The 25,718-nt window shown below is 48.2% G+C and overlaps 1 protein-coding gene across 1 annotated transcript; it reads left to right on the top strand.

Annotated features, from left to right (window-relative positions):
* Positions 1-1,580: 1,580 nt before the first annotated feature.
* On the top strand, positions 1,581-24,184 carry CIMIP1 (ciliary microtubule inner protein 1). The gene is made up of 4 exons (XM_083507804.1): positions 1,581-1,762; positions 6,320-6,401; positions 7,573-7,671; positions 23,836-24,184. The coding sequence occupies exons 1-4, from the start codon at positions 1,716-1,718 to the stop codon at positions 23,989-23,991; spliced, it is 384 nt and encodes a 127-aa protein (XP_083363930.1). The 5' UTR covers positions 1,581-1,715; the 3' UTR covers positions 23,992-24,184.
* Positions 24,185-25,718: the final 1,534 nt, after the last annotated feature.

The raw sequence follows: 25,718 nt of genomic DNA, 5'->3' as shown, positions 1-25,718 counted from the left end.
TCAGCTGAAGAAGGGACCGTTTAAGTGAAAAAGACAGTTGGCTTCATTTGTTGTTGAAATGTTTTATGAAGCCACTGCAAGAAGAAGGGGGGGGGGAAATGTACTGGAAAGTTGACAGAAGGCCAAAAATATTAATATACTAGAACACAGTGAACTTTTTGCATGCTGTAAATATTTTCTCAGACTCTCAAATATAGCTGGGAAGTGTGTTCAGCTTTTCTCTCCTACATCATCTAGAAGAAGTGAATTAACACAGCCCATCCTTCTCCACAAACCATCTTGTAAGCTATTGTTATGTGTTATATTTGAATATTGCTCTTCGCTTAGGATTTTAAGTGGCAAAACTTCCAGGTGATTTGAGAAATCGTTATTTGGACATATGGCTGTCTACTGAGGTTCGCCACTAAGGAAGGATCTGAACCTGCAATTTCCTGTGACCAAGCAACCAGTACAGTGGTACCTCGGGTTAAGTACTTAATTCGTTCCAGAGGTCCGTACTTAACCTGAAACTGTTCTTAACCTGAAGCACCACTTTAGCTAATGGGGCCTCCTGCTGCTGCGGCGCTGCCGGAGTACGATTTCTGTTCTCATCCTGGAGCAAAGTTCTTAATCTGAAGCACTATTTCTGGGTTAGCAGAGTCTGTAACCTGAAGCGTATGTAACCTGGAGCATATGTAACCTGAGGTACCACTGTACTGTACACCATATACTTTCAGATATCAATGTTCACTGGGAGATTTTGAAACCTGAAAGATGTTAAAAGTGTCAAAGCACAGGGGTGTTTTCACACACAGCACTAAAGCAGTTTTTCCCCTGCATTCTGTACTGCGACTGCGAATTAGCTTAAGGAGGCAATCAATTGCGGAAAAGTCCACAAACAGCACAAATGCACTGTATGTGCAATCCTGTACCTTAAAATAACAGTGTCTGCCAAAAACTGCCCCCACCCCTACAGGAAACTGTTGCTTTGTTTGGCCCATCCCTGATCTAAAGATGCTAGTAATCTGAATTAGGAAAACTTATTTATATATGGGTTTTTTTAAAAAAAATAAAGCATTTCTAAACCACTCAATGTTTTAAGACTCTCTAAGTGGGATGTGCTATGTACATTGTACAATACAGAAACAATAAACTTTTTTTTCAAAAAAAAAATGCTTAACTAGAAGCAGAAATTGTAGAAAGATTTTGACAGGTTTTTCTGGGTGGGGTCAAAAGAAAATAATTTAAAACAACTGCAGTTGAGACATTTCATTCCGAATCTGCTAGACAGAGCTAAACAGAGATGGGTGTCTTGCCTTACCCTGCCATAAATCCTGGCTATGCCCATGTATGTGGGCACCTGCAGAAAATATAGAGAGAGAGCAAAGCTTATCATAATGTGAAGGGTACTCCGCCTGGCATCCTTAGCGCTGGGCAATATAATGTTGGCTGTGAGTTTCAGCGTTCTTGCACTCCGCGCGATCCTGTATCCACCTCTGTTTGGTGGCCGAGCGCGCAAACCATCCATCTCTGCCCTGGCAGGCGGGTGCAGCGCCTCCTCCCTCCGCCCCTCCCGCGGCATTCCTCAGCCGTCTCCTAGCAACGCGATGCAGCAGCAGCAGCAAGCGGGGTTATCTCCGGCTCGGAGGTGGCTCGCTGGCTGGAGCCCGGCTGCTGGCAGCGCCCGCCCTCTACCCAGCCGCCAGGGGGCGCTAGACCGGGGAAGCTAGTCCGGGATGACGCAGAAGAGCAAACTCAACTTCGTGGCTGAAAACCAGATCTGGTACAGTCCTTGCTTCTTCGCCTTACCCCACCCACCGTCTCTTCTCTCCCCACACCCATTCCTCCTGCCGGGGGTACAGCCTGTCTGGGATAGCCAGCAACATGACCTCTCTGAAGTCTAGCTCATAATGCTGAAAGCTCACACACACACGCACACACACGAGGACCCAGTTACAGGCTTTCCTAATAATAATAATAATAATAATAATAATAATAATAAAGGCACCTGTTTGCCTTGCAAGACCCTTCCATCACCCCCACTGTCCATTGCTGTAATGAGAGAGAGAGAGAAAGAAAGAAAGAAAGAAAGAAAGAAAGAGAGGGGAGTCATAGAATCACAGAGTTGGAAGGGAGCCTGAGAATCTTCTAGTCTAACCCCCCCCCCAAAAAAAAGGTAAAGGGACCCCTGACCATTAGGTCCAGTCGTGACTGACTCTGGGGTTGCGGCGCTCATCTTGCTTTACTGGCCAAGGGAGCCGGCGTACAGCTTCCGGGTCATGTGGCCAGCATGACTAAGCCGCTTCTGGCGAACCAGAGCAGCGCACAGAAACGCCGTTTACCTTACCTATTTATCTACTTGCACTTTGACGTGCTTTTGAACTGCTAGGTTGACAGGAGCAGGGACCGAGCAACGGGAGCTCACCCCGTCGTGGGGATTCGAACCGCCAGCCTTCTGATCGGCAAGTCCTAGGCTCTGTGGTTTAACCCACAGCGCCACCCGAGTCCCTACTCCAACCCCCTGCAATGCAGGAATAGGCAGCTGTCCCATTCGGGGATCGAACCTGCAACCTTGGCATTATCAGCACCACACTCTGAGCAACTTTGAGTTGGGTGGTTGTCAGTTGCAAAGTGGTGGACCGAAGCCCCACGTTTGTCTGTCCCCCCTGGAATAGACAGACAGAGTCTAGGCAAGTGAAGCTATTATACAAACTTTCTGCCCCGCAGTGCCAAATTTTAAATCAATCACTAGAGCCATGGTGGGATGTGATTTGGCCAATATGCCCTCAACAATAGGGCCGCCGCTGCCCTATAATATTTCATACCTCAGGGAATATTTCTTCCTCCCTAGCCTCCAGCTTGTGTCTCTTATTGCAGTTGTGATTTCTGTGTGGAATGTGGTTGCACAAGTGTTAATGGGCACCTGCTGGTTGTTGCCTGTTGTATTTTAAGTCATGGTGACATGACCACTCCCAACACCATTTTTGTGAACTTTTAGTGTCCTATTTCCCCTGTTCTACAGTATTTAGTCCATTGTGCTTTCGTTTTGTTTCTTAAACAAAGCTACTACTGCCATCCTACTTACTTCAGGAACATTTTAAAAAACATTTCTCGATGGCCCTGTTGACAGAGCAAAAACATAAACAAAGTGCCCACCCTTTCCAGCTCATGCAAAAGTTGTGTGACATTGGCTATAGCACCGCCACAATCCAATACATCGGTGCTGGATCAGAGCTGTTTTAAGTAAGGATTTTAACTAAGGATAAAAACCAAGCTACTACTTCTTCTTTTTAACCATGTGGAAGCCAGTCCTTTACCACAAACCTACGGGCAAAACAGAGTAAGGGACAGAATCAATGTGTTTATAGACTGGCTCACAAGCAGAGTGGTAGCCATTAAGCGGTCGGCCCCGTCTATTTGTTCAATATCGTTTATGTTCTCTCGGGTGTGAAAGGCGAAAACTAAAATGTAATCCTAAACTGAGAAAAGGAATAGGAGAGCAAGGTGTCGCATTCCACAGATGATCAGAATTGCTTCATAACAAGGCTCTTAAAACTGCAGCCTAAGCTCCTTCTACGGTACAGTCCACCGCTCAGTGAAATCAAAGTACATTAAAGGCAACAGTCTCACTCCAAGTACTTCATCTTAACTGCCTCGTGGGCCACGCTGTTAACAACTTAAGAGGACAAGGTTACAATCTGCAGATCACTTATTCCAAAACAATGGCTTGATATAATTACTGTAGAGTAAATAAAGTTGTGGGTTGCTGCAGGGTTTAGTTGTTTCTTCTATTTATTTTTTTATTTTTTTATTTTTAAAAGTCCTTGAGAAGGACTTGCTCAGTGAAATAAGCCAACTTGTTCCTTATTCCTTCAACTAGCAAAATGCATCATTCTTTTGGGTGGAGATGAGTGTGCACAGAAAAAAAAAATGTGTTTCAAAGACCCAGCTGGCAACCTGGCTATGTGCAGAGAAACATACTGTGTTCCTTTCTCCACCTAAGGTTAGAAGTGTGGGGCAGGTTTTACTCTCCACTATTCAGTACCGTATTTTTCGCCCCATAGGGCGCACCGCCCCATAGGATGCACCCAGTTTTTTTGGGGGGGTGGAAATAAAGAAAAAAAATTAGTTCCCCCCCAAACGCGGGGCTGGCGCGGGGGAAGCCCGAGCTTCCCCCAACCCCAGCCCCGAGAACAGCCTGCTATCCGCAAACCTAGGGAGCCCGGCGGGAAGTCGCACCGGTCTCCCCAGGCTTGCGGAGAGCTGCGTGAAGCCCAGGCGCGCTCTTCAGCGCGCCCCGGGCTTCGGAATGCAGGCAGCTCTGCGCAACCCTCGGGAGACCGGCGCGAAGTCACAACCCTCGGGAGACCCCTCTCGTTCTCCAGGCTTCAGCGAAAGCCTGCATTCGCCCCATAGGATGCACACACATTTTCCCTTCATTTTTGGAGGGGGAAAAGTGCGTCCTATGGGGCGAAAAATACGGCATTTTAGGGATGCAGGTGGTGCTGTGGGTTAAACCACAGAGACTAGGACTTGCCGATCAGAAGGTCGGCGGTTCGAATCCCTGCGACGCGGTGAGCTCCCGTTGCTTGGTCCATGCCCCTGCCAACCTAGCAGTTTGAAAGCACCTCATAGTGCAAGTAGATAAATAGGTACCACTCCAGCAGGAAGGTAAATGGCGTTTCCGTGCGCTGCTCTGGTTCGCCAGAAGCGGCTTAGTCATGCTGGCCACACGACCCGGAAGCTGTACGCTGGCTCCCTCGGCCAATAAAGCGAGATGAGCGCCGCAACCCCAGAGTCGGCCACGACTGGACCTAATGGTCAGGGGTCCCTTTACCTTTACCTATTCAGTATTTTACTTCTCTCCATGGGGATGAATGGCAGGATTATGGAGGGCAGTCAAGGAGAGCCCTGAGAGGCACAAATAGATTGGGGCTGTACTTTCTCTCTGGTCCTAACTGCACCCTTCCTCAAACCCAGCAATGATCATTTCGGCAAGCGTACCCAGACAAGTGATTTTGTTATGTAGATTTGAGCTGGGTTCAGCATTGCGTTATGCAAACTATTCAGTTGGCACAAGGATTTCTCCTTGCGTAATTGAACAATCTCCCCCCTCTCATCCCCTCAAACAGTCCATCTGTTTTAGGGTTTCCCCCAACTCTCTGGAGCAGATTTGGGGAATGGGGAAAGGTGCGTGCAGTGTGACAATTTAGCTGAACACTGCTCTGTGCTTCTGAACTCCTTGCTGATTTTGTGTTCTATTGATAGTTTTATTATGTACACTGCTTTGAGAGTTTTCTGATTCAGCGGTCTATAAATCTTTCTCAATAAATAAAATAAGTAACCATATAGCTTCCCTCTTAGATTCAGTCTTTGGGGCTTGCTAGAATGTGATGGGAATTGGCTATTTTTAAACAGGCAGACAGACAGATCTAGAAGGTGCCGAAGGAGGGCAAGTACAGTAGTAGCCCCACCACAGATAAGGAGTTTCCCCCCTACTATCTCAATTTTTGCACTCCTGTCATAAGCACATGCTGTTATTTTTCTTTCTCATCCACCTACAAATATTCTTCCCTCTTCTGTGCCACCCCTCCCCCTGGGAGATTTTTGTGGTGCTACCACTGCTTTTCAGAGACTGTGATTAATTTAATAATACTAATAATACGCTGCCCATCTGACAGGGTTGCCCAAGCCACTCTGAGTGGCTTCCAGCATATACAAAAAGCACAATAAAACATTAAATATTATACACTTCCCTCTACAGGGCTGCCTTCAGATGTCTTCTAAAGACTATATAGTTACTTATCTTCTTGACACATGATGGGAGGGCATTCCACAGGGTGGGCGCCACTACCAAGAAGGCCCTCTGCCTGGTTAACTGTAACCTCTCAGGGAGGGAACCACCAGAAGGCCCTCGGAGCTGGACCTCAGTGTCTAGGCTGAACGATGGAGGTGGAGACACTTCTTCGGATATACAGGGCCGAGGCCGTTTAGGGCGCTTTTAAGGCCTATTCAAAATATTTGTGCCAATGGCTTTCCTTATGCAGGAAGCTAGCAGATTTTTTTATCCCATGGTTTTTAGGCATGGATCCGAGAGGTTTTTCTTTTGTCCCACCGCTTTCCCCAGGAAGTTCCACTGTTTACTGATCTGTGGATTAGTGTTTGTTCCAATTCAGTGGTAAAAACCACAGATTTTCCTGGGTAAAGCAGTGGAACAAATGAAAAACCCCTCAAACCCATGCCTAGAAATCACAGGGCAAGCGGAAGAAAACAGAAGTGTGGATGAGCTTAAGACTGTTCTGTAAAGCCTTTTAAACCACTTCTTTTTTATCTACATCAGGAAGGATCATGTTGAAACTGAAAACATAGCTGCAAGGAGATGGCCCCAACGGTGGGGGTTTATGTTAACACCAGTGGAAGAGGTAAAAATTTTGTGTTTGTGTGTGTGTGAGACATTTATCCATGAAGGACAGTTTTGTTTCAGTTCTTAATCTCACTTCATGACCTGTATTGAACAAGAATCACCTTCTTGCAGAAACATGAGGCTATGGTCTTGTTTCACAAAAACATCTACAGTGGTACCTCAGGTTACATACGCTTCGGGTTACATACGCTTCAGGTTACATACGCTTCAGGTTACAGACTCCGCTAACCCAGAAATAGTGCTTCTATTTAAGCAAAGTTAAGAACTTTGCTTCAGGATGAGAACAGAAATCGTACTCTGGCAGCGCGGCGGCAGCAGAAGGCCCCATTAGCTAAAGTGGTGCTTCAGGTTAAGTACAGACCTCCGGAACGAATTAAGTACTTAACCCGAGGTACCACTGTACATCTCTCCTTATGGCCCTAGAATGAAACCCTAACCATCAATTATTTGTTGTTCGGAGGACAGTTTGTTTGTGTGTGTGTGTGTGTGTGTGTGTGTATTCAAAGATATACAAAAATGCATACCCACTACAAAATGTACTGAGATCAATCAACTACTTAGTCTAAAAGAGAACAAAGCCAGAAGGAAGAAAAGACAAGGAAAGGAGAAACCTAAAGAAAGAGAAAGTGAGAGAAAAGGAAAAGAAAGAAAAAAAATAAAAAATAAAATAGAGAAGGAAAAAATAAAAGGATTTCCAGCTCTCTGTCCTGTAGCTACATATGATATTCATTCCTTAACATCCAACCATTTTCCCTTCTACAAGCCAGCATTTTTTTCAGTCTTCAAATCCAGATATTTCAAGTTCCTTTTCTCTTTCTCGCAAAAAATCCACAATAAAATTCCAGTCCATAACAAATGACTGGAGTGCTGTTGATTATTTGTTCTCGGAAGGGATTGCCAAAAGTTGAGAGCACTTATCCGTCCTTCAGATTCAAATGCTAGCCTTAAAATGAGAATTAGTTCTCCATATGCAACAATGGATTTCAAAAGCATCCAAAGCTATATAATAAATAGGCTTATATCTGAAGTCAAGTACAAGTTCATTAGCTACTGCTATGATGGAAACAGCATAAATATCTAGATAGATATGAGTTGTTACAATGTTATCCCAATGCATGGCTCAGTGTGAAGTACCCATTAATTTTATTGCATTTTTCTTCTATTTTTAGTTGTTAAAAGATGAAAAGAAGCCACCTGCCAAACCTAAGATCCCACTTCCAGAACACTTACAAATCCGACCTGTGACACCGGTGGAAACATATATTAAGGTTAGGCAATAGTCGCAGTCTTAAATGGCACAATTTCAAAACATTTATTTTGAAAGAAAGAAAGAAATACCTGTGGTGGTAGATAGCCTTGAATGTTCCTCATCAGTTGTTCTACAATGACTTGGGATGTGGGTGGCACTGTGGTGTAAACCACTGAGCCTCTTGGGGTTGCCGATCAGAAGGTTGGCGGTTCGAATCCCCGAGATGGTGGTGTGAGCTCCCGTTGCTCTGTCCCAGCTCCTGCCAACCTAGCAGTTCGAAAGCACACCAGTGCAAGTAGATAAATAGGTACCGTGGTGGCAGGAAGGTAAATTGTGTTTCCGTGCGCTCTGGCTTCCATCACGGTGTCCCACTGCACCAGAAGTGGTTTAGTCATGCTGGCCACATGACCCAGAAAGCTGTCTGTGGGCAAACGCTGGCTCCCTTGGCCTGAAAGCAAGATGAGCTCCGCAACCCCATAGTCGCCTTTGGCTGAACTTAACTGTCCGGGGGTCCTTTGCCTTTGCCTTCTACAATGGCTGGTTTTTCGATAAAGATGAGAGTAAATGGTGCTGGAATCCTGAGGGCTACTTTGAAAGGACAACTTAAGACAGGAAGTCTTCTTTGGATGTTCTGCTGAGCAAATGTTTCGTTGTCTTGCAATATAGTGGCCCTGCTGCAGGACAGGAAAGTTATATATCAGGTTAGTTATCTCATCTCTGTAAGTGTTCAATGCACAGATCAAAATCCAGAATTATCTTATGTTCCAGGAGCACACAAAAACCACTTTCATGAGAGAAAAACCACTTTCATTAGGACCAGGGAGGTCAGGGTTTAAATCCCCACTCAGCCACAAAGCCTGCTGAGGGGACCTTGGGCCAGTTGCTGCCTTTCAGCCTAACTTCTCTCACAGAGTGGTTGTGAGGATAAAATATGAAGCCTGTTTGAGCACTTTGGAGGAAAAGAGGGATACAAATGCAATCAATCAATCAGCAAACAAGCAAACATTTGTAGGAAGTCTTGAAGGGTCAACCACCGATAGGGGGTACCCTATGATGTACATCAATTAAGAGCTCCCCCAGGGTCACCAATGGGGTTGTGGCATGGCCCCAGCCCATGCCAAAGCTTCAGACAGGAACCACACCCCTGGATCCCTTTAATGGATCTTGGAGGGGCAGGCAGAGGCAACAACCTCCCCTCCCATAACAAGGCTTACTCAATGCCTATTGTGACGATTGCTACTAGGTAGGTGAAAACCAAATGGCTGGAGCCAAATTGCCAAGTGGAAAAATTCCTACCTGGCCACAACCAGGCGACCGACATTAGTCATAGCAAGGCCATAGTCAAGCAATGCAAGAAAGAGGATGAGTGGGCTGGGAGATCCACCAAAGTAGACTAAAGGTGGCTACTCCCCCCCAGCCGTGCTGTGGTTGAAATGGCAAGTAGCCACGCCCCCAGCTAACCCGATTGGTCAGTCGGGGGGCATGACGCGGCTGTGGTTGAAATGGCAAGTAGCCACGCCCCCCGGCTAACCCGATTGGTCAGTCGGGGGGCATGATGCGGCTGGGCATCCTAGTGACATGGGCAGCATCCCTCTGCGGGTAACTGAGGTCCTGGAACTCCTCCCGCAGTGCAGCCCCTCCGGAAAAAGCGGAGTGTCTTATCTGTTATTCCCAATGGGTTGGGCAAGGAATCCTTGACCAGACTCTTCCCACTGCCTCTGTGTGTCTGTCATGCAGCATGGAAGCAGGAGGATATAATTGCCTCCTTTGTTTGGCTCTGTGGGTGGTGCGTATGGCCATGAAAGAAAGGAAAGAAAGAAGAGGCAGTCGGTTCAAAGGATGTCCTCCGCCTAGATATCACAAACGTTTCCCAGTCTTGGCTAAGGAACAAAGCAAAAGGGCTCTGGCAGCAGAACAGAAAGAGAAACATTGCTTTCTCTCTGTGCGTTTCTCCAATGGATAAACCCCCAGATGTTGAAGGGATACGTGGAAGGCCCCTTTCGATGTGCCTTGTGGAGGTGGTTTAGTCAAAGCAAGCGCAGAAGCCAAGGCTGATACAGCGCTTCAGTCTTTTCCCTCCCCTCCCCTAGCTAGATTAATTCCTTATTAACCAGGTTCATTTATAGCAACTACAGATTGAAAGATTCAGGTGTTGGTGTGACACAGCTGAAATAAATAAAAAATTGTTCAGTAGCACCTTAGAGACCAACTAAGTTTGTTCTGGGTATACATAAGCTGAAAAAGTGTGCACGCACACAAAAGCATATACAGTGGTACCTCGAGTTAAGAACATAATTCGTTCTGGAGGTCTGTTCTTAACCTGAAACTGTTCTTAACCTGAGGTACCACTTTAGCTAATAGGGCCTCCCGCTGCTGCCGTGCTGCTACTGCACAATTTCTGTTCTCATCCTGAAACAAAGTTCTTAACCCGAGGTACTATTTCTGGGTTAGCAGAGTCTATAACCTGAAGTGTCTGTAACCTGAAGCATCTGTAACCTGAGGTACCACTATACCCAGAACAAACTTAGTTGGTCTCTAAGGTGCTACTGGACAGCTTTTATTTATTACAGAAAGTTTCTTTCTGCAAAAAACAAAACAAAACAAAAACCCCGGTCACTAATATTTCTTACATTTGTCCTGAAAACTCCTCTTCTCCTCCAGCCCAATGTACATAATGTGTGTTTAATACAAAGGTGGATAATATTTTTTTAGCCCAAGGGCTACATTGATGGTTAGCCAACCCTTGGAGAGCTGCACATCTTCTGCATATGCACACACGGATTTGAACCTCTGTAGCCGGTTTCCTGCTACTAATGTTTTCAGAGAATATTTTGTTGCTGCTCTTGGATGCCAAGGGAGTCAAAAGTGTGCTAAAGAAGGATAAGGATCTTGCAGAGAAGTTGGATGAATTATTTGCATCTGTCTTCACAGCATATCCTTCAAGTGTCCTGATTTCCCAGGACATCCTGAAACTACATAAGCTATCCCAGCTTCTGATTTGATCCCAGAATGTCCTGTTTCCCCCCTCCAGCACCACCACTGCTGAGCTCAGGGAGGAGGATGAGACAGCACTTGTTGGCGCTTGCAGTAATGTTGTGTTAGCATGTGACTCAGCTAGCTCCCACGAGAGCACGGCACCCGAAGAAACACGTGCAAGTCGCTCACGCAAGAACGCAGCACACAAAAACACGCATCCCGATTTTCAACAGTGGAATGTTGGAGGGCATCAAAGTGGAGGGCATCTCTGAGCCTAAACTAACTTTCACAGGGCAGGAGTCTGAGGAACTGAGGTGGGCAGTGATGGTGAGAGATGAAGTTTTAGACCTAATAGACAGGTAAAGGGACCCCTGACCATTAGGTCTAGTCATGGCCGACTCTGGGGTTGCGGCGCTCATCTTGCTTTATTGGCCAACAGCTTCCGGGTCATGTGGCCAGCATGACTAAGCCGCTTCTGGCAAACCAGAGCAGCACACGAAAACGCCATTTACCTTCCCGACAGAGTGGTACCTATTTATGTACTTGCACTTTGACGTGCTTTCAAACTGCTAGGTGGGCAGGAGCTGGGAGCTCACCCCGTCGCGGGGATTCGAACCGCTGACCTTCTGATCGGCAAGTCCTAGGCTCTGTGGTTTAACCACACATCCCAATAGACAAAATAGAAACTGACAAATTGCCGAGTCTGAATGGCCTCCACCCAAGAGTTCTTGAAGAACTCAAATGTGAAGTTGCTGATCTTCTTTAAAAAAGATATATGACTTGTCTCTGAAACCAGCCTCCATACCTGAGGACAGGAAAGTAGCCAAGGTAACATCAATTTTTGAAAGAGGATCCTGGAAATTTCAGGCCACTTGGCTTGTCATCTGTCCTGGGAAAATTGGTGGAAAGCATATAGAAGAACAAGCCTTGCTTTACTCCTTCTCCGTGGTTGGAGGCACTTGCTGGAAATCCTAGGAGGGAACAGTGTTGTTGTGCTCAGATCCTTCTTGTGGGCTTTCTATGGGCATCTGGTGGACCACTGTAAGAACAGAATGCTGGCCTAGTTGGGCCACCGACTTCTTTCATCTAGGCTATTTGTGTGTTTTTATATTATTTTCTTAGCTTCTGGTGTAGTTTGTCCAGGGAGAAACCATAATCCCAGGTTCAAACATCACACTAAGCCAATGTTTGTGGTTTGTTGCACATGCTGGGGGAGGAACCAAGCCATTATTTGCAGTAAATAATTAACCATGGCTTACCACAATGTGCGCACGCAGCCACTATCTTCTTGCTTCCACATAAATGTTAACAGCTGTCCTGAAGAGTCAGGAAGAATGTTTTAACCTTTGAAAGGTTAGTCTTCATACATACATTTTTGCAGTGCTGTGATATAAATCTGATTTATTGTTGGTGTGGTCTTCTTTTTTTCATATTGTTATATTTTTACGTGTTACATATATTTATGGGGTTGATCTTCAAGAAGAGCAGATTATACATTACCTATTCATATATACATAGCCTAGTTAAATATTTACCTTTAGGGTTAAACGCATTACTGTTTCTCTACTTCTTTAAGCACTCGTTCTGATCCCCGTGAGGGTCAAAACTGACTTGTACAAACAGATTTTCAATGGGTTAATGGCTACAACTTCATGCCCACAAGGCAACCACGGGGTCACATGCAGACACACTCCCTCCATGTTGTGGGTAAACTCAATGCTTCCCCCCCCCCAATCTAGTACTTCTTTTGACCGGAAGAGAAGGCATCATATTGTGCTTGCAAGACTTCTGTATCAGGGGGCCCCCGTTGCATTTCACGCTCTTACGAAATAAACTTTTTTCATCTTGGCATTCCTTAAAACAGCTGCCGTCCTCAGTGGGACAGACTCTTCCTCAGCAACTGTGTGGCTTCCAAGTGTCGTCTTCTCACAAGTGGCACTAAGGAGGCCTTTTTGTTCCTCACACGGGGAGTATTTGAACTTGGAGTTGTGATTTTGCTTAATGTAGCATATATCGTGTGAAAGAGCCATAGTTAACTCTAATGGTGGTCCCCCTAGAAATGTTAGCAATTAAATATGAATAATCTGGAGGTGGTTGCACATTGCCCAACTCCCCCCCCCCCAAAAAAAAAAACACCCTGTATCCATCTTTTCATCTTTCAGAAGAAAATAGTTGTAATGGTATATTCCAAAGAGCGCAAGAACATTTAAGTGTTAACGTGTGCATAAGGCAGACATGGGAAATCCATATTGATTTAAGTGTCTTCTGTAAAAGTGGCATTAAACTAAACACTCTTCCAATTAATTCAGCACTTTGCAGAATTAAATCCCATCGTTGTCAGAAATATAGGCTCAGCTGTTTTGTAGGGACTTTTATTTAAATCTTCGGGGGCTGTCAGTATTCTTTTATTTATGTGGAACAGTTTCTTATGAGTATAAAGCGTGTTCTCACTAAAGGAGAGCACGTGTTGCGGATGGGTCAGACAAAGCACCCTGTAATATTTAGGCGGATTGGTTTAAGGGGCCTACTTTTGGCTGGAGTTGGTGTTGCTGGGGCAAATTTGATGTTGCAGTTTTGGAGGAGGGGTCAGTGGTTATTTAAGGAAGGTCCGCAGCTGAGTACTTTCTCTTTCGCTGTGGACAACGGATCTAGCTGGACACAGCGAAGGACGGTGGTATTTAAACAATTCTTGCTTATATTCCTTCTTACTTTGATTTTAATTTACTCTTTCCTCTTATTACTTAATTTGCCTTTTATTACTTAATTGCCTTGTGCTTCTCCCGTGGACTAGAGCCCGGTGGGCTCCTGGGGGCCGGGGGGGGTTGGGGCGCCCCTTACTGCTAGCGGCCTGGTTCACGGCCCGGGTTCTGGGTACTTCCCGGACTCTTCCCAGCTGCAGGGCCCTGTCGGGACGAGCACTTGGGCGCTTTTCTTTTTAATTTATTATTATTTATTTTGAGTTGGTTCAAAGCCTCCCCCCCCCCCTGCGGCCGCTGACGGGGGAACTGGTGTGCGTGTCCCGCGGCGGCCCTTACCTCCTCGGCCGGCGTTGCCTGCGGTGCGTCCCGGCGCGTTGACCGGGCGGGGGGTGCTGCGGGCGGTACCGGGCGGCGGCGGAGCCGCGCGGCCTGCACGGAGGAGCCGCGCGGCGGCTTATCGCCGCGAGGGCGCTTGGGCCTTCCTCCCTCGACTTGCCCTCGCGAACGGGATCGGCTGGGGTGGGACAGGCGAGCCGGCGGACCGGCTTCGCCTTGGAAGGGAGGGAGCGGCCTGCGCTTCCCTGGATCCCACCTCTCCGGCGGCGGCCGCCTTGCCCTCGCGCGCCTGACGGGGCCGCGGCGGAGCGGGCCGCTTGCGGCCTCGGCGTGCGGCGCGCCTAGGGCGGAACCTTCCCTGCCCCCCCCCCCGTTTTCACTGGGCCGCCGCTTGCACCTGGCCCGCGCGGCGTGGCCTGATCGGCATTGCCGGCGGGGCGCTACAGCGGGAGTGGTTTGGCGCCCGGGGCGCGCATCGCGCGTCGGGCAGAGCGGGGTGGCCTGAGGCCCTGCTGGGCCGGGCTGAGGCCTTGAAGGCCTCGGGCTTGGGCCTGGTCGAGGGATTGTGGGCCCAGAAGCTCTTTTGGCGGGAGCGCCATTTTTTCTGCTGCCAGCCTAGTTGCCACTGGCCCCTAGTGGCCGTTGGAGGAAGTGCAGCCTTTAGGGAAATTATCACCGGCTGCGCCACCTGGTGTTGAGTTGTATATTACGCTTCACTAGGAGTGTCTCAATAATTGCACGTCTTGCCTGGCTGGTTTAACTGTGTGTTTACTTAATTGTTCCGTGTTTAACTGTTATTTGTTCTTCCTTGGTAGTAGGTATGGCTCCAAAGCGGAGGGCGTCACAAAGGCCTAGTTTGGTCTTTTCAACAAAGAGGCCTATTAAAGGCCCATCCCAGGCCTTGCGATCTCCCGAGCCGAATCAGTCGATGAGCCGCATACAGTCCATGATCTCTGGTTTAGCTGACGACCCTGTTGCGCTAGCCCGCGTGGAAGCTGAAGTGGACAACTTGCTGGAACAGCGCTCACCTCCATCGACTTCCTCTGCAAGGCCAGCCCTTCCTGGGGGCACAACGCCGCCGGTCACATCATCTAGTGATGATGAGAGTGATTTTATAGCAGCAGGGGGTTTTTTGCCTGATGCATCTCCTCAGCCCCCGAGTTCACCTGAGCCGTCGGCTGCCGCGGCTAGGGGCCGCAAGAGTACTAAGGGTACTCCCAGGAGAAGGGCGTCTGTCCGGGTTCGGGCAGCTCACGCCACGAGAGTGTCACCACCTCTAGCGAGGGTGGCTGCTGATCATTCACAGGTTGTCTCTTTTCAGCCTATCTTAAACACAGATCAGCAAGGTGGCGTTTCCGAGTCTTCGATAGAGGATAGTCTGCTTCCTCCTCCAAGAGCTTCTTCTGGGGGACGCCGCCGCCGCAGGAAGAGCTCAAGGAAGCGTGCCAAGAAGAGTCGGAGGGACAAGAAGAGTCGCAGGGACACTTCATCCTCCCTTTCAGGTACCTCCTCCTCTAGCTCTAGCAGTGATGAGGAACCTTCTCTTAAGCTCTATTGGGGCTTTGGGGAGTCTTCGGGACTTCCAAAATGGGCCTGGGAGCGGAGGGCAAACTCCCACAGGGTGAATTATGGGGCAGTCTTGGAGTGCCGCGATGGGAAGTTGGTCCCCGATGTGAGGGTGGCCACCAATTCAGCCAGGGACCTCATACCCGGTGCCCACTTGGCTTCTAAACTCCGCTCCAGGATTTTGGATGGCCGTTATGTGGACATATTCAGTCTTGCCCCCCCATTGGAGGGCCAAGACATTCAAGAAAAGGGATCAGTTGCTTCCAAGAAGCGGCTAGCAGTGTCAAAGGCCGACCGGACGTTTGAGCGATGGCTAGACAGTTTTCAGGTTTTTGCTGGAGTCGTATCGGCAGCTTACCCTCGGAGATCTTTGCATCTCTGGGTGTATTTGTCTATTGTACGTTCCGCTTTTACAATGGCGGGAGAATCAGCTGCGATATCGTATGATGAGAATTTTAGGCGCAGGGCAGCCAAGATTCCCACGGCCCGATGGGACCGGAAGGATCTGGACGTGTGGACCACTTATGTGGCGCCGCGTATTGACAAGAAGGCCGTGGACCCAGTGAAAGCAAAGACCATTCCCAGCAGGGTCGGTCGCAAACCGTTTTGCTGGGATTATAACAAAGGGACCTGCCTGCGACAATATTGCCGGTTCTCACACGCATGTGAGAAGTGCTTTGGCAACCACCCTGCTTCAGCTTGCACGGGAACCCGCCGGTCCTTTCGGAAAGGTGGGGGCTCTCAGCAGCCCCCAAAAGGCGTCTCCCCGGCTCCCGCAGGTGGAGCAGCCAAATAGCATCCTGTCCTCCTTAGCCCAGACCCCGGTGCGACTGCAGCCGCTCTTGGCGTTACTGCAGTCATACCCAGACAGGAAGTCCGCCTCTTATTTGCAGAATGGTTTTTCGTTTGGTTTCAGGATCCCAGTGGTTTCCTCCCCAGTGGCTAGGAACCCAGTGAACCAGAAGTCAGTCTTGGATATGCCAGAGGTGGCTCGAAGGAAAATTGGGAAAGAGCTGGCCTTGCAGCGGATGGCAGGCCCTTTTGTGGAGCCTCCACTTCCGAACTTGCATATCTCTCCGTTGGGCATTGTACCTAAGAAGGCCCCAGGGGAATTTCGCCTAATTCACAATCTTTCACACCCCAAGGGCACATCAGTAAATGATGTTATTCCCCCGGAGCTTTGCACAGTGAGGTACGCTTCCCTTGATCAAGCGATCAAGATGGTTCGGAAGTTCGGGCCGGGTGCCCTTTTGGCGAAATGCGACATTGAGTCGGCATTCCGTTTGCTCCCAATTCACCCTGATGACTTCTGGCTACTGGGCTTCCAATTTGAAGGGGGATTTTACTTTGATAAGGCCATGCCAATGGGCTGCTCGGTAGCCTGTGCGGCCTTCGAGTGTTTCAGCTCATTTTTGGATTGGGCTTTGCGCTTGAGGACTGGTTTGAGCGGGGTCACTCATTATTTGGATGATTTTTTATTGGCCTCAGCCAGTGACACGGGGCATTGCGTCAAGCTGTTGCAGGCCTTTAATGAGCTGACACAAGAATTGGGCGTGCCTTTGGCTGCAGAGAAAACGGAGGGTCCTACTACACAGTTGACTTATTTGGGTATTTTGTTGAACACTGTGACCCAGACGTCTAGTTTACCGGCGGACAAGATAGTTGCGCTGAAGGCAATAATTAGGGAGCTGTTGCCCCTTAGGAAAGTAACTTTACGGCAACTTCAGTCGTTGTTGGGCCATCTGAACTTTGCCTGTAGGGTAGTCGCCCCAGGGCGACCCTTTTGTTCCCGTTTGGCCAGACTCATGTCAGGCTTGAGAGCCCCGAAGCATAGGGTGCGATTGTCTCGCCAAGTGAAGGCTGATCTTCAGATTTGGTTGGAATTCCTCGAGGAATTCAATGGGGTGTCCTTGTGGCAGGACACCCTAAACCTTCGCTCAGATTTTCAGGTGCATTCTGATGCGGCAGGGTCTTTAGGCTTCGGCCTGTATTGGGACGGTAGGTGGTGCGCAGAGCCCTGGCCATCAGCTTGGCGTGGGGAAGCGGTAGTTCGAGACTTAACGTTTTTGGAATTCTTTCCTATTGTAGTGGCTGTTTACTTGTGGGTTGAGCATTTCAGGGACCGCCGAGTTTGTTTTTGGACCGATAACCTGGCGGTGGTGAATGTGCTAGCCAAGCAGTCTTCACGGTCTCCCAGGGTATCAGCCCTGTTGCGGGCTTTTGTTTTACATTGCTTACGTTTTAACATTGTGTTTTCTGCCCGTTTTGTGCCTGGTGTGTCTAATGTGATTGCCGATGCTCTGTCCCGTTTTCAGATGGAGCGGTTCAGATCCCTGGCGCCAGAGGCGCGAGAACGTCCGGAATTTTTCCCGGATCACCTCTGGAACCTTGGCAGCACTTAGTTTTACAGGGAGTAGCTGCATCTGTTGCCCCCTCCACTTTGCGGTCTTATAAGAAGGCTTGGTGTGATTTTTTAAAGTTCATTGGGCAGCCAGAGCGGGGGGGCGTGGGTAAGCCCCACTCTACGTCTCAGGTGCTCCAGTATCTGGCGCACCTGTTTCAGAAGCGTCGGGCAAGCAGGACGCTCAGATTGCATTCTGCAGCAATATCCTTTTTTAGTAAGGCATTCTTTAATAAAGACCCATGCGGGAAATTTGTGGTAAGAAAGGCACTTGAGGGCTGGGGCCGGCTTCGCCCCTCCAGGCCTATGCCCAGACGGCCCATTACATTTCACCTGTTGTCTCGGATGCGTGTTAAACTGAGGAGCATCTGTTGGTCCAGGTTTGAGGCCCGGCTGTTCGTTGCAGCCTTCTCTTTAGCCTTCTTCGGGGCCCTGAGAGTGGGTGAAGTGGTACTAGAACCTACCCGGGGTGGTGGTTCCAGGGGTCTATTATTAGAGGACGTGAGTTTGTCTCCGTCTGAGGTGCAAGTCAACGTCAGGAGCTCAAAAACTGATCAGCGGGCTAAGGGAGTGGTGATTAGGCTCCCTGCCACTGGAGAGAAGGGCCCTTGTCCGGTCAAGGACCTCCAGAGGTATTTAGCCGTGCGTCCTCCAGGCATGGGCCCCTTGCTTGTTCACGAGGATGGGCACCCGTTGGCTCGTCACCAGTTCTCTAAAGTGCTCCGCAAGGCCATCGTGGCATGCGGCCTGGCTGCCGCTGAGTTTGCACCTCATTCCTTCAGGATTGGGGCCGCAACGACGGCCGCGCATTGGGGTTTATCGGCAAGAAGGATAAAAGACCTGGGTCGTTGGAGGTCGGACGCATACAAGGGTTATGTACGTAAATGATGCATTTTCGTGTGCTTACACATCTGTTTTGCCCTAGGTCAAGCCCCGACACGTATCTGGATTATGGGGCACAGTATTGTGCACTGGGCAGCTCGCAGAGCTCGACAGTCTGGCTTGGGCGATGATCTTGGCTTTCCGCAGGAAGTGAAAGTGTCCTGGTTCGCCAGAAGGGGTATGCTGTGGAAGGAACTGCTGCCACTTATCCAGAAGCGTGTTCTTTTGGAGGGCCCTCCTACGGCGATTGTCATTCAGCTTGGGGAGAATGATTTGGTATCGCATTCTTGTTTTGTTCTGCGTGCTATGATATTGGGGGATTTAAGGGATGTGGCGGCCATGGTGCCGCCAACGAAAATAATTTGGTCAAAATTACTACAACGCCGTAAGTGGAGGGGTAGCCCTTGTGTGGAAGCCACCGAGCGTTCCAGGAAACGGATTAATGCTGCAGTAAGCAAGTTGGTGGCTGATTTGGGCGGGTTTGTGATTTCACACCCCTTGATTAATTTCAAAGCCACTGAATTGTTTATGATGGATGGGGTTCATCTGTCATCTGTTGGGAATGATGTGTGGTTGAGTTCAGTGGTGGATAAGTTGAGGGTGTGTTTGAGTCTGTGAGTGGTTGGCGGCGAGCGTAAGGGGCTCGATTGGCGGTTAGGCATTGGTTTAAATTGGTTGGTGGAGGGGTATGGATTGGCTGTGCCTGCCCCTCCAATGCTGCTGCTGCTTGGGAATTCCGTTAAAGGAATTCAGGGACTTACCATCCATTCGTCCAAGCCCCTGGAATCGGGCTTGGGCCGTGTAAGTCCCTAGGAGCATGCGGGGAGAAGCTGAGGGTCTGTGTCGCAGCTCCGCCTATCCCTGAACTTGTTCCTCCACACTGGCTTCCGCTGGAATCCGGGAGTCAGTGCTGTCCCCAAGGCGGGAGGGACAGATAGTCGTTACCAATGCCTAAGCAACCACTCACAATTTGTATGCAAATAAAGTTGTGGCCAAAATTATGCCAAAAACCTTAAACAAAAATTATGTGTGATGTGTGAGTTATTGGGGTTAAGGGTGTTTTGGGGACCTCAGCACGCAAAGCGTGTTCTCACTAAAGGAGAGCACGTGTTGCGGATGGGTCAGACAAAGCACCCTGTAATATTTAGGCGGATTGGTTTAAGGGGCCTACTTTTGGCTGGAGTTGGTGTTGCTGGGGCAAATTTGATGTTGCAGTTTTGGAGGAGGGGTCAGTGGTTATTTAAGGAAGGTCCGCAGCTGAGTACTTTCTCTTTCGCTGTGGACAACGGATCTCCCGCCCGCCCTCCCTTGTTGGGCTTGCGCTTTGACCTTGCTTTGCCTGTCATGGGGTCGTTCGCCTTGGTGCGGGGGCCCAGTAGGAATTTACCATGTGGCTGATTAGTGCGTGCCTCTTGGGTTTTGCCTACTGCTTAGCAATACGTCACAACTTGTAAGGTTGGCGATTAGGCATTGGTTTAAATTGGTTGGTGGAGGGGTATGGATTGGCTGTGCCTGCCCCTCCAATGCTGCTGCTGCTTGGGAATTCCGTTAAAGGAATTCAGGGACTTACCATCCATTCGTCCAAGCCCCTGGAATCGGGCTTGGGCCGTGTAAGTCCCTAGGAGCATGCGGGGAGAAGCTGAGGGTCTGTGTCGCAGCTCCGCCTATCCCTGAACTTGTTCCTCCACACTGGCTTCCGCTGGAATCCGGGAGTCAGTGCTGTCCCCAAGGCGGGAGGGACAGATAGTCGTTACCAATGCCTAAGCAACCACTCACAATTTGTATGCAAATAAAGTTGTGGCCAAAATTATGCCAAAAACCTTAAACAAAAATTATGTGTGATGTGTGAGTTATTGGGGTTAAGGGTGTTTTGGGGACCTCAGCACGCAAACTAGTAGGAACTGCAGCAAAATTTTGCACCATGGGGTGCTTCTATTTAGGGTTCCAGAGAACCAGCTGGGTCTTTTTTCAGGTAGCTGAATTTCATTCCATCCCCCCCCCCCCCGGCTTTCTGGTTTTCTTCATCTCAGCAATCCATCTGACTTCTGCAACCACTGGACATGCTCAAATCTTCCTTGGGCTATTCTGTGGATTGTCCCTCCCTTGATATCCCCCCCCCACCATTATAATTTTTTGTAAGAATGCAGACCTTAAGAGTCCCCACCTGCCGATGCCCACCATCTTGTGTGAGAGCAGCCACCATTTTGGCTGCACAGTTGGAGAATGAGTTCACTGCAGTTGGGGTAAGGAGAAAGAAATAGACAAAGTTCTACCCAAATATGTGGTTTGAGATTTGTACTCAAGTCCTGAGCTCATCCTTGTCCCTTGGCCAACAGAGGTGTGGTTGGCAGGAACAAGAATGGGGGACAAGAGGCTGTGGACACACTTACCCATTTGTAGCACAAATAAGTCATTTTTCTCAATACAGACTTGTGCAGGCACATCCTCAACCTGCTGCTTTCATTCTAGTGAGACTTCAGAGCCTCCCATCCACAAAGGTGGACGTGGTAAGCATTTGAGAACCCTTCCCTCAATTAGTTTCTCCACACTTTTCCTCCCTGAACGAATGAAGAAGGAAGCAGTAAATGTGATCTTGGTTTATGCCCACCTACAATGGCACTGGGCAGGTGTGGACACAGGCCTCATTGTTGGGGCCATCTCCATCCCTTTTCAAATGGACACATTGGGGAAGAAGGCAGAATCAGTCTGCCCTGAGCTTTTGTGTTCAGAACGAAATGAGTTGGTGGAAAAGTGCTTTTCAGGGGTGTAAGATGTGCAGTAGGACCAGATGATGTGAGGGAAGACCGGTTGTGCCTAGAGCTTGAATAAAACTACCGTATTTTTCGCTCTATAACACGCACCCGACCATAACACGCACATAGATTTTGGAGGAGGAAAAGAAGAAGAAAAATATTCTAAACGAAACAGTGGATGTATGATTTTTGTGGTTCATGCTGTGGCCGCAGACATGTGATCTGACGGTGAGTTTGGGGTAGCCCAATGCAAAAATCCTGAGGATCCATGTGGATCCATGCTTTGTAACCACATTTTTGCACCACTGCGGCCCCAGGCAACAGTGGGTGCGTGATTTTTTTGGTGCAAGCTGTAGCCATGGACATGCTATGTGATCTGATGGTGAGTTTGGGGTGACCCAATGCAAAAATCCTGAGGATCTATGTGGATCCGTGCTTTGTAACCAGGCTCTCTGTCCCTCTCTTCTCCCCACTCAGTGGCTCTTCTCCCGCTTTGCTGTTTCAAAGCAGGCAAAGCGAGCCACGGAGGAGGGAAGGAAGGGGAACCATGGATCCTCTGCTCACGACTGCAGCAGATCCCCCCGCCATCCGTAGGCATTCCCTCCATAACACGCACAGACATTTCCCCTTACTTTCTAGGAGGAAAAAAGTGAGTGTTATGGAGCAAAAAATACGGTAATTACTGTTTGGTTCCACTGACCTGTCAATCATTAAGAATGTAAGAAGAGCCAGTGGCTCGTCTAGTCCAGCATCGTGTTCTCTCAGTAGCCAACCAGATGCCTGTGGGAAGTCTGCAAGCAGCACACTTGAGCCCAAGAGCCCTTTCCCCTCCTGTGGTTTCCAGCAACTCGAATTCAGAAGCATTGCTGGAGGCAGAGCGAAGCCATCTTGGCTGGTCTTCTCCTCCATGAATTTGTCTAATCCTCTTTTAAAAGCATCTGAGTTGGTTAAACCAGTAACATTACAGTCTAGGTAGCAAAAGCCTCAGTGTGCAGTGGATGTGGAATATAATGTCTGTGTGTACAGAGAGCCTTTCCCATTGTGGTATCTAAATAAACTCTGGAACCACCTCCCAAGAGATATTGATCCGGCCTCCTCCTTTGCTTTTAAGAATGCTCTTCAGACCATTTGATTATGGCAGGCCTTCTTTGGTGTGGGATGATACTTTTTCCCCCCTCCAGGCTGTTGCATCTATGTACATAACCTGCCCTTGGGACCATATGGAAAAGGCAGTTAAGAAACCGATGCATCAGTTTGTTTTGTTATATAGGGCTGGATTCAGCTAACAGGTCCCACAAGGGCTTACACTAGCCCAAGAGGGCTTCCCCTTCTCCTCGTGCAGCCTCACTCACCCTCAGTTGGTATTTTTGTGGGGTGGGGGATTGGGAAGACACCCAGAATAGCACGCAAGGGGAGGGGGGAATCGTTCCATCTGACAAGTGGAAACGCTTACGCTGATGGAATGATTGCCCTAAGTGCGGCATCAAATTTCTTCTAGTGTCAGGGTTATTTTGAATTTTGTAGTGCTTCCTATCATCAGAAACTGCCTTGAGTTTGGTTTGTAGCGCAGAAAGCTGGGATATATACTCAAAGAGATGGAAGGAAGAAACAATTCTGACCAGGGAAGAATGGAAAACCAAGTTGATGGACTATGCGGAAATGGCAAATTTAACTGGGAAGCTCAGAAACCAAGAGGACAAGTACTTTAAAAAAACAGAAAGGGATAAATTATAATTTATTTAGGAGACCATTGTAAACAGATGAAAACATTAGCAGGATTTTGACCAAACACTTGGAAAATAACAAAAACTATGGGCAATTTAGATGGATAAAAAAAACTGGATAACAAACTGATACTGTTAAGTTGTGGGTGAACATGTCAGATGACACAGCAATTCTTCAAACAGCTCTTGTTTATTCACAGGCCCAGAATAGAACTGGGCTGAAGGGTTCAGCCAACCTGCTTATATAGAGCTTAACTACAAAGCAACAGTAACAACTTTCTGTAACTATCCAATCACTGAATGCCACTTTCAATTCCTTATTTGCATATGTGGACCTGAGTGAAAACTATCTACAGTATCCCCCTGCTGGCCCAGGGTGAGAACTTCAGTACATAACAGATACACAGTCACTAGGACCCATGGAGGGGATGGGGGGAAGTCTTGAGAATCAGAGTAATCTCTTTATATGGATTCTTAATTTACAGTGGTACCTCTAGTTACAAACTTAATTCGTTCCAGAGGTCCGTTCTTAACCTGAAACTGTTCTTAACTAGAGGTGTGTTTCGCTAATGGGGCCTCTTGCTGCCGCTGCGCCACCAGCACACGATTTCCGTTCTCATCCTGGGGCAAAGTTCTCAACTCGAGGTAACTCTTCCAGGTTAGCAGAGTTTGTAACCTGAAGCATTTGTAACCTGAGGCGTTTGTAACTCGAGGTACCACTGTATTTTGTTATTTGTTTATACTCTTTAAAATATAATAAAAAATATTTATATAAAAAAGAAAGGTGGAACAGATATATATATGTTTATGGCCAACTAAATAAACTGCATGCTACCTCCATTTCAGATTCACCCATCTCCTCCTGTCCCTCAGACAACACAAGGCTTCATAGGCTGGAGATCCACGGTTCCAGGTCTGGGACTTGAACGTTACTCTAAGATCATAAGCACCAAAGGTGCCTTTTACAAGGACGTCCAGTGGCCAAATGAACCAACCGACTGACTTTGTCCAGCTCCGTCAGCTTCCCTCACTTTTATTTCCACCAGCTTTTCAGAGGTTCCTACTCGATAGGAGAACATACGTATTAAGAATGTGTTTGTCTACCATTTCAGCAGTACTTTTAAGTGAAGGTTAACGATGAGGTTATGTATGGCTTAGGGGTGTTTTATTAAAATCAGCAGTATAGAACAGACAAGTGCTCTTTGGGGCTTTTTTGTAACCCAGGTGGTTCTTTGTGATGGAGGAGGAGGAGGAGGAGGAGGAGGAGGAGAAGAAGAAGAAGAAGCAGCAGCAGCAGCATCTAGGAGCTCAAAACAGTGTTTAATAGAATTGACTGTCCTCTTCTGAGAACAAATAGCAATTCCTGGCTCAGCCATCCTGTTTATTCAGAATTCATCCCAATTTCCTTGCACAAAAATTACATGGTGGTTCAACCTTTAGGTCCTTATTGAGCGCTTGTTTCAGTTTGCTTGCAGGGAGGCTGAGCACTCATTCTGCATTCATCCTGATTGCTTGTAGAGTGTTCTGTGTCTTCCTAGGAATTATTAATTCATCCAGCTTTTCAGTGCATTTCCTTTCCACTTTTCTAACTGCAGAAAGTCAAACCCCCACACACACTTTTAAGTAGATTTGTTGCACTAGAGCAACAGAGAACTTTAATCCACTTTAACTGCAAACACTGCACACACTTCCTCTTTGCCCTGTGGCTAGAAAGCATGGGTCTGAGTGGTTCCTCACTGGTCCTGTTCTGTCTAGGCATGGGTCCCAGCAGTTTTGCCTTTGCCCTGCTGCTTTCTCCTGGAAACCCACTTTTTAGCCCTAAATCGGAGCACATGTCAATCCAGAGAAAACCCAATTGACGTTTGCTCCCATTCAGCGGTAAACGGCAGGTTTTCCCAGTGGAAAGCAGAGGGGTAAGTGGATGAGCCCCTAAATTTGTGGTGTGCACTTGAATTGCTCCTGCAATATACTTAAGGTAAAGGGACCCCTGACCATTAAGTCCAGTCGTGGCCGACTCTGGGGTTGTGGCGCTCATCTTGCTTTATTGGCTGAGGGAGCCGGTGTGCAGCTTCTGGGTCATGTGGCCAGCATGACTAAGCCGCTTCTGGAGAACCAGAGCAGCGCACAGAAACGCCGTTTACCTTACCGCCAGAGCGGTACCTATTTATCTACTTGCACTTTGACGTGCTTTCGAACTGCTAGGTTGGCAGGAGCAGGGACCGAGCAACGGGAGCTCACCCCATCGCGGGGATTCGAACCGCCGACCTTCTGATCAGCAAGTAGTAGGCTCTGTGGTTTAACCCACAGTGCCACCCGCGTCCCACGCAATATACTTACCCCTGTTCTATTCAGCTTGCTCACATGACCTAGCACACACAGAAACTGAGCCCTGCGTCTCACCAAGCAAGTTATGAATTGTTTCTGCAACACCTTCTCAATAATCCCATGGTTATTTGTGGCTGTTATTATTGCATTATCAGCCCAGCAGAAAATCTCCTGCGTGGTGGCAGAAGCGGCAGGGTCAGTTGCTGGTGACTTTAGCCTTCTAGAAAAGTTGCAGTGAGCCATTTCCCTCTTCCTGCCTGAAAACGCTTTCTTTTAATCTCTTGTTCCACACCCCTCAGAAACAAACTGACCTTCTCAACATTCTTTCCAAATAACTGAGAAATGATTCAGAGCCTTTGGAAAGAACCCTCAAAGAATGAAAACACTCGCAGAAAACATCCTTC

Source organism: Podarcis liolepis (genome assembly GCF_965112155.1).
Source record: "Podarcis liolepis genome assembly, chromosome: 6".
NCBI lineage: Eukaryota > Metazoa > Chordata > Lepidosauria > Squamata > Lacertidae > Podarcis > Podarcis liolepis.
Note: the sequence above shows the minus strand (reverse complement) of the source record. Positions and strands in the feature narration are given on the sequence as shown.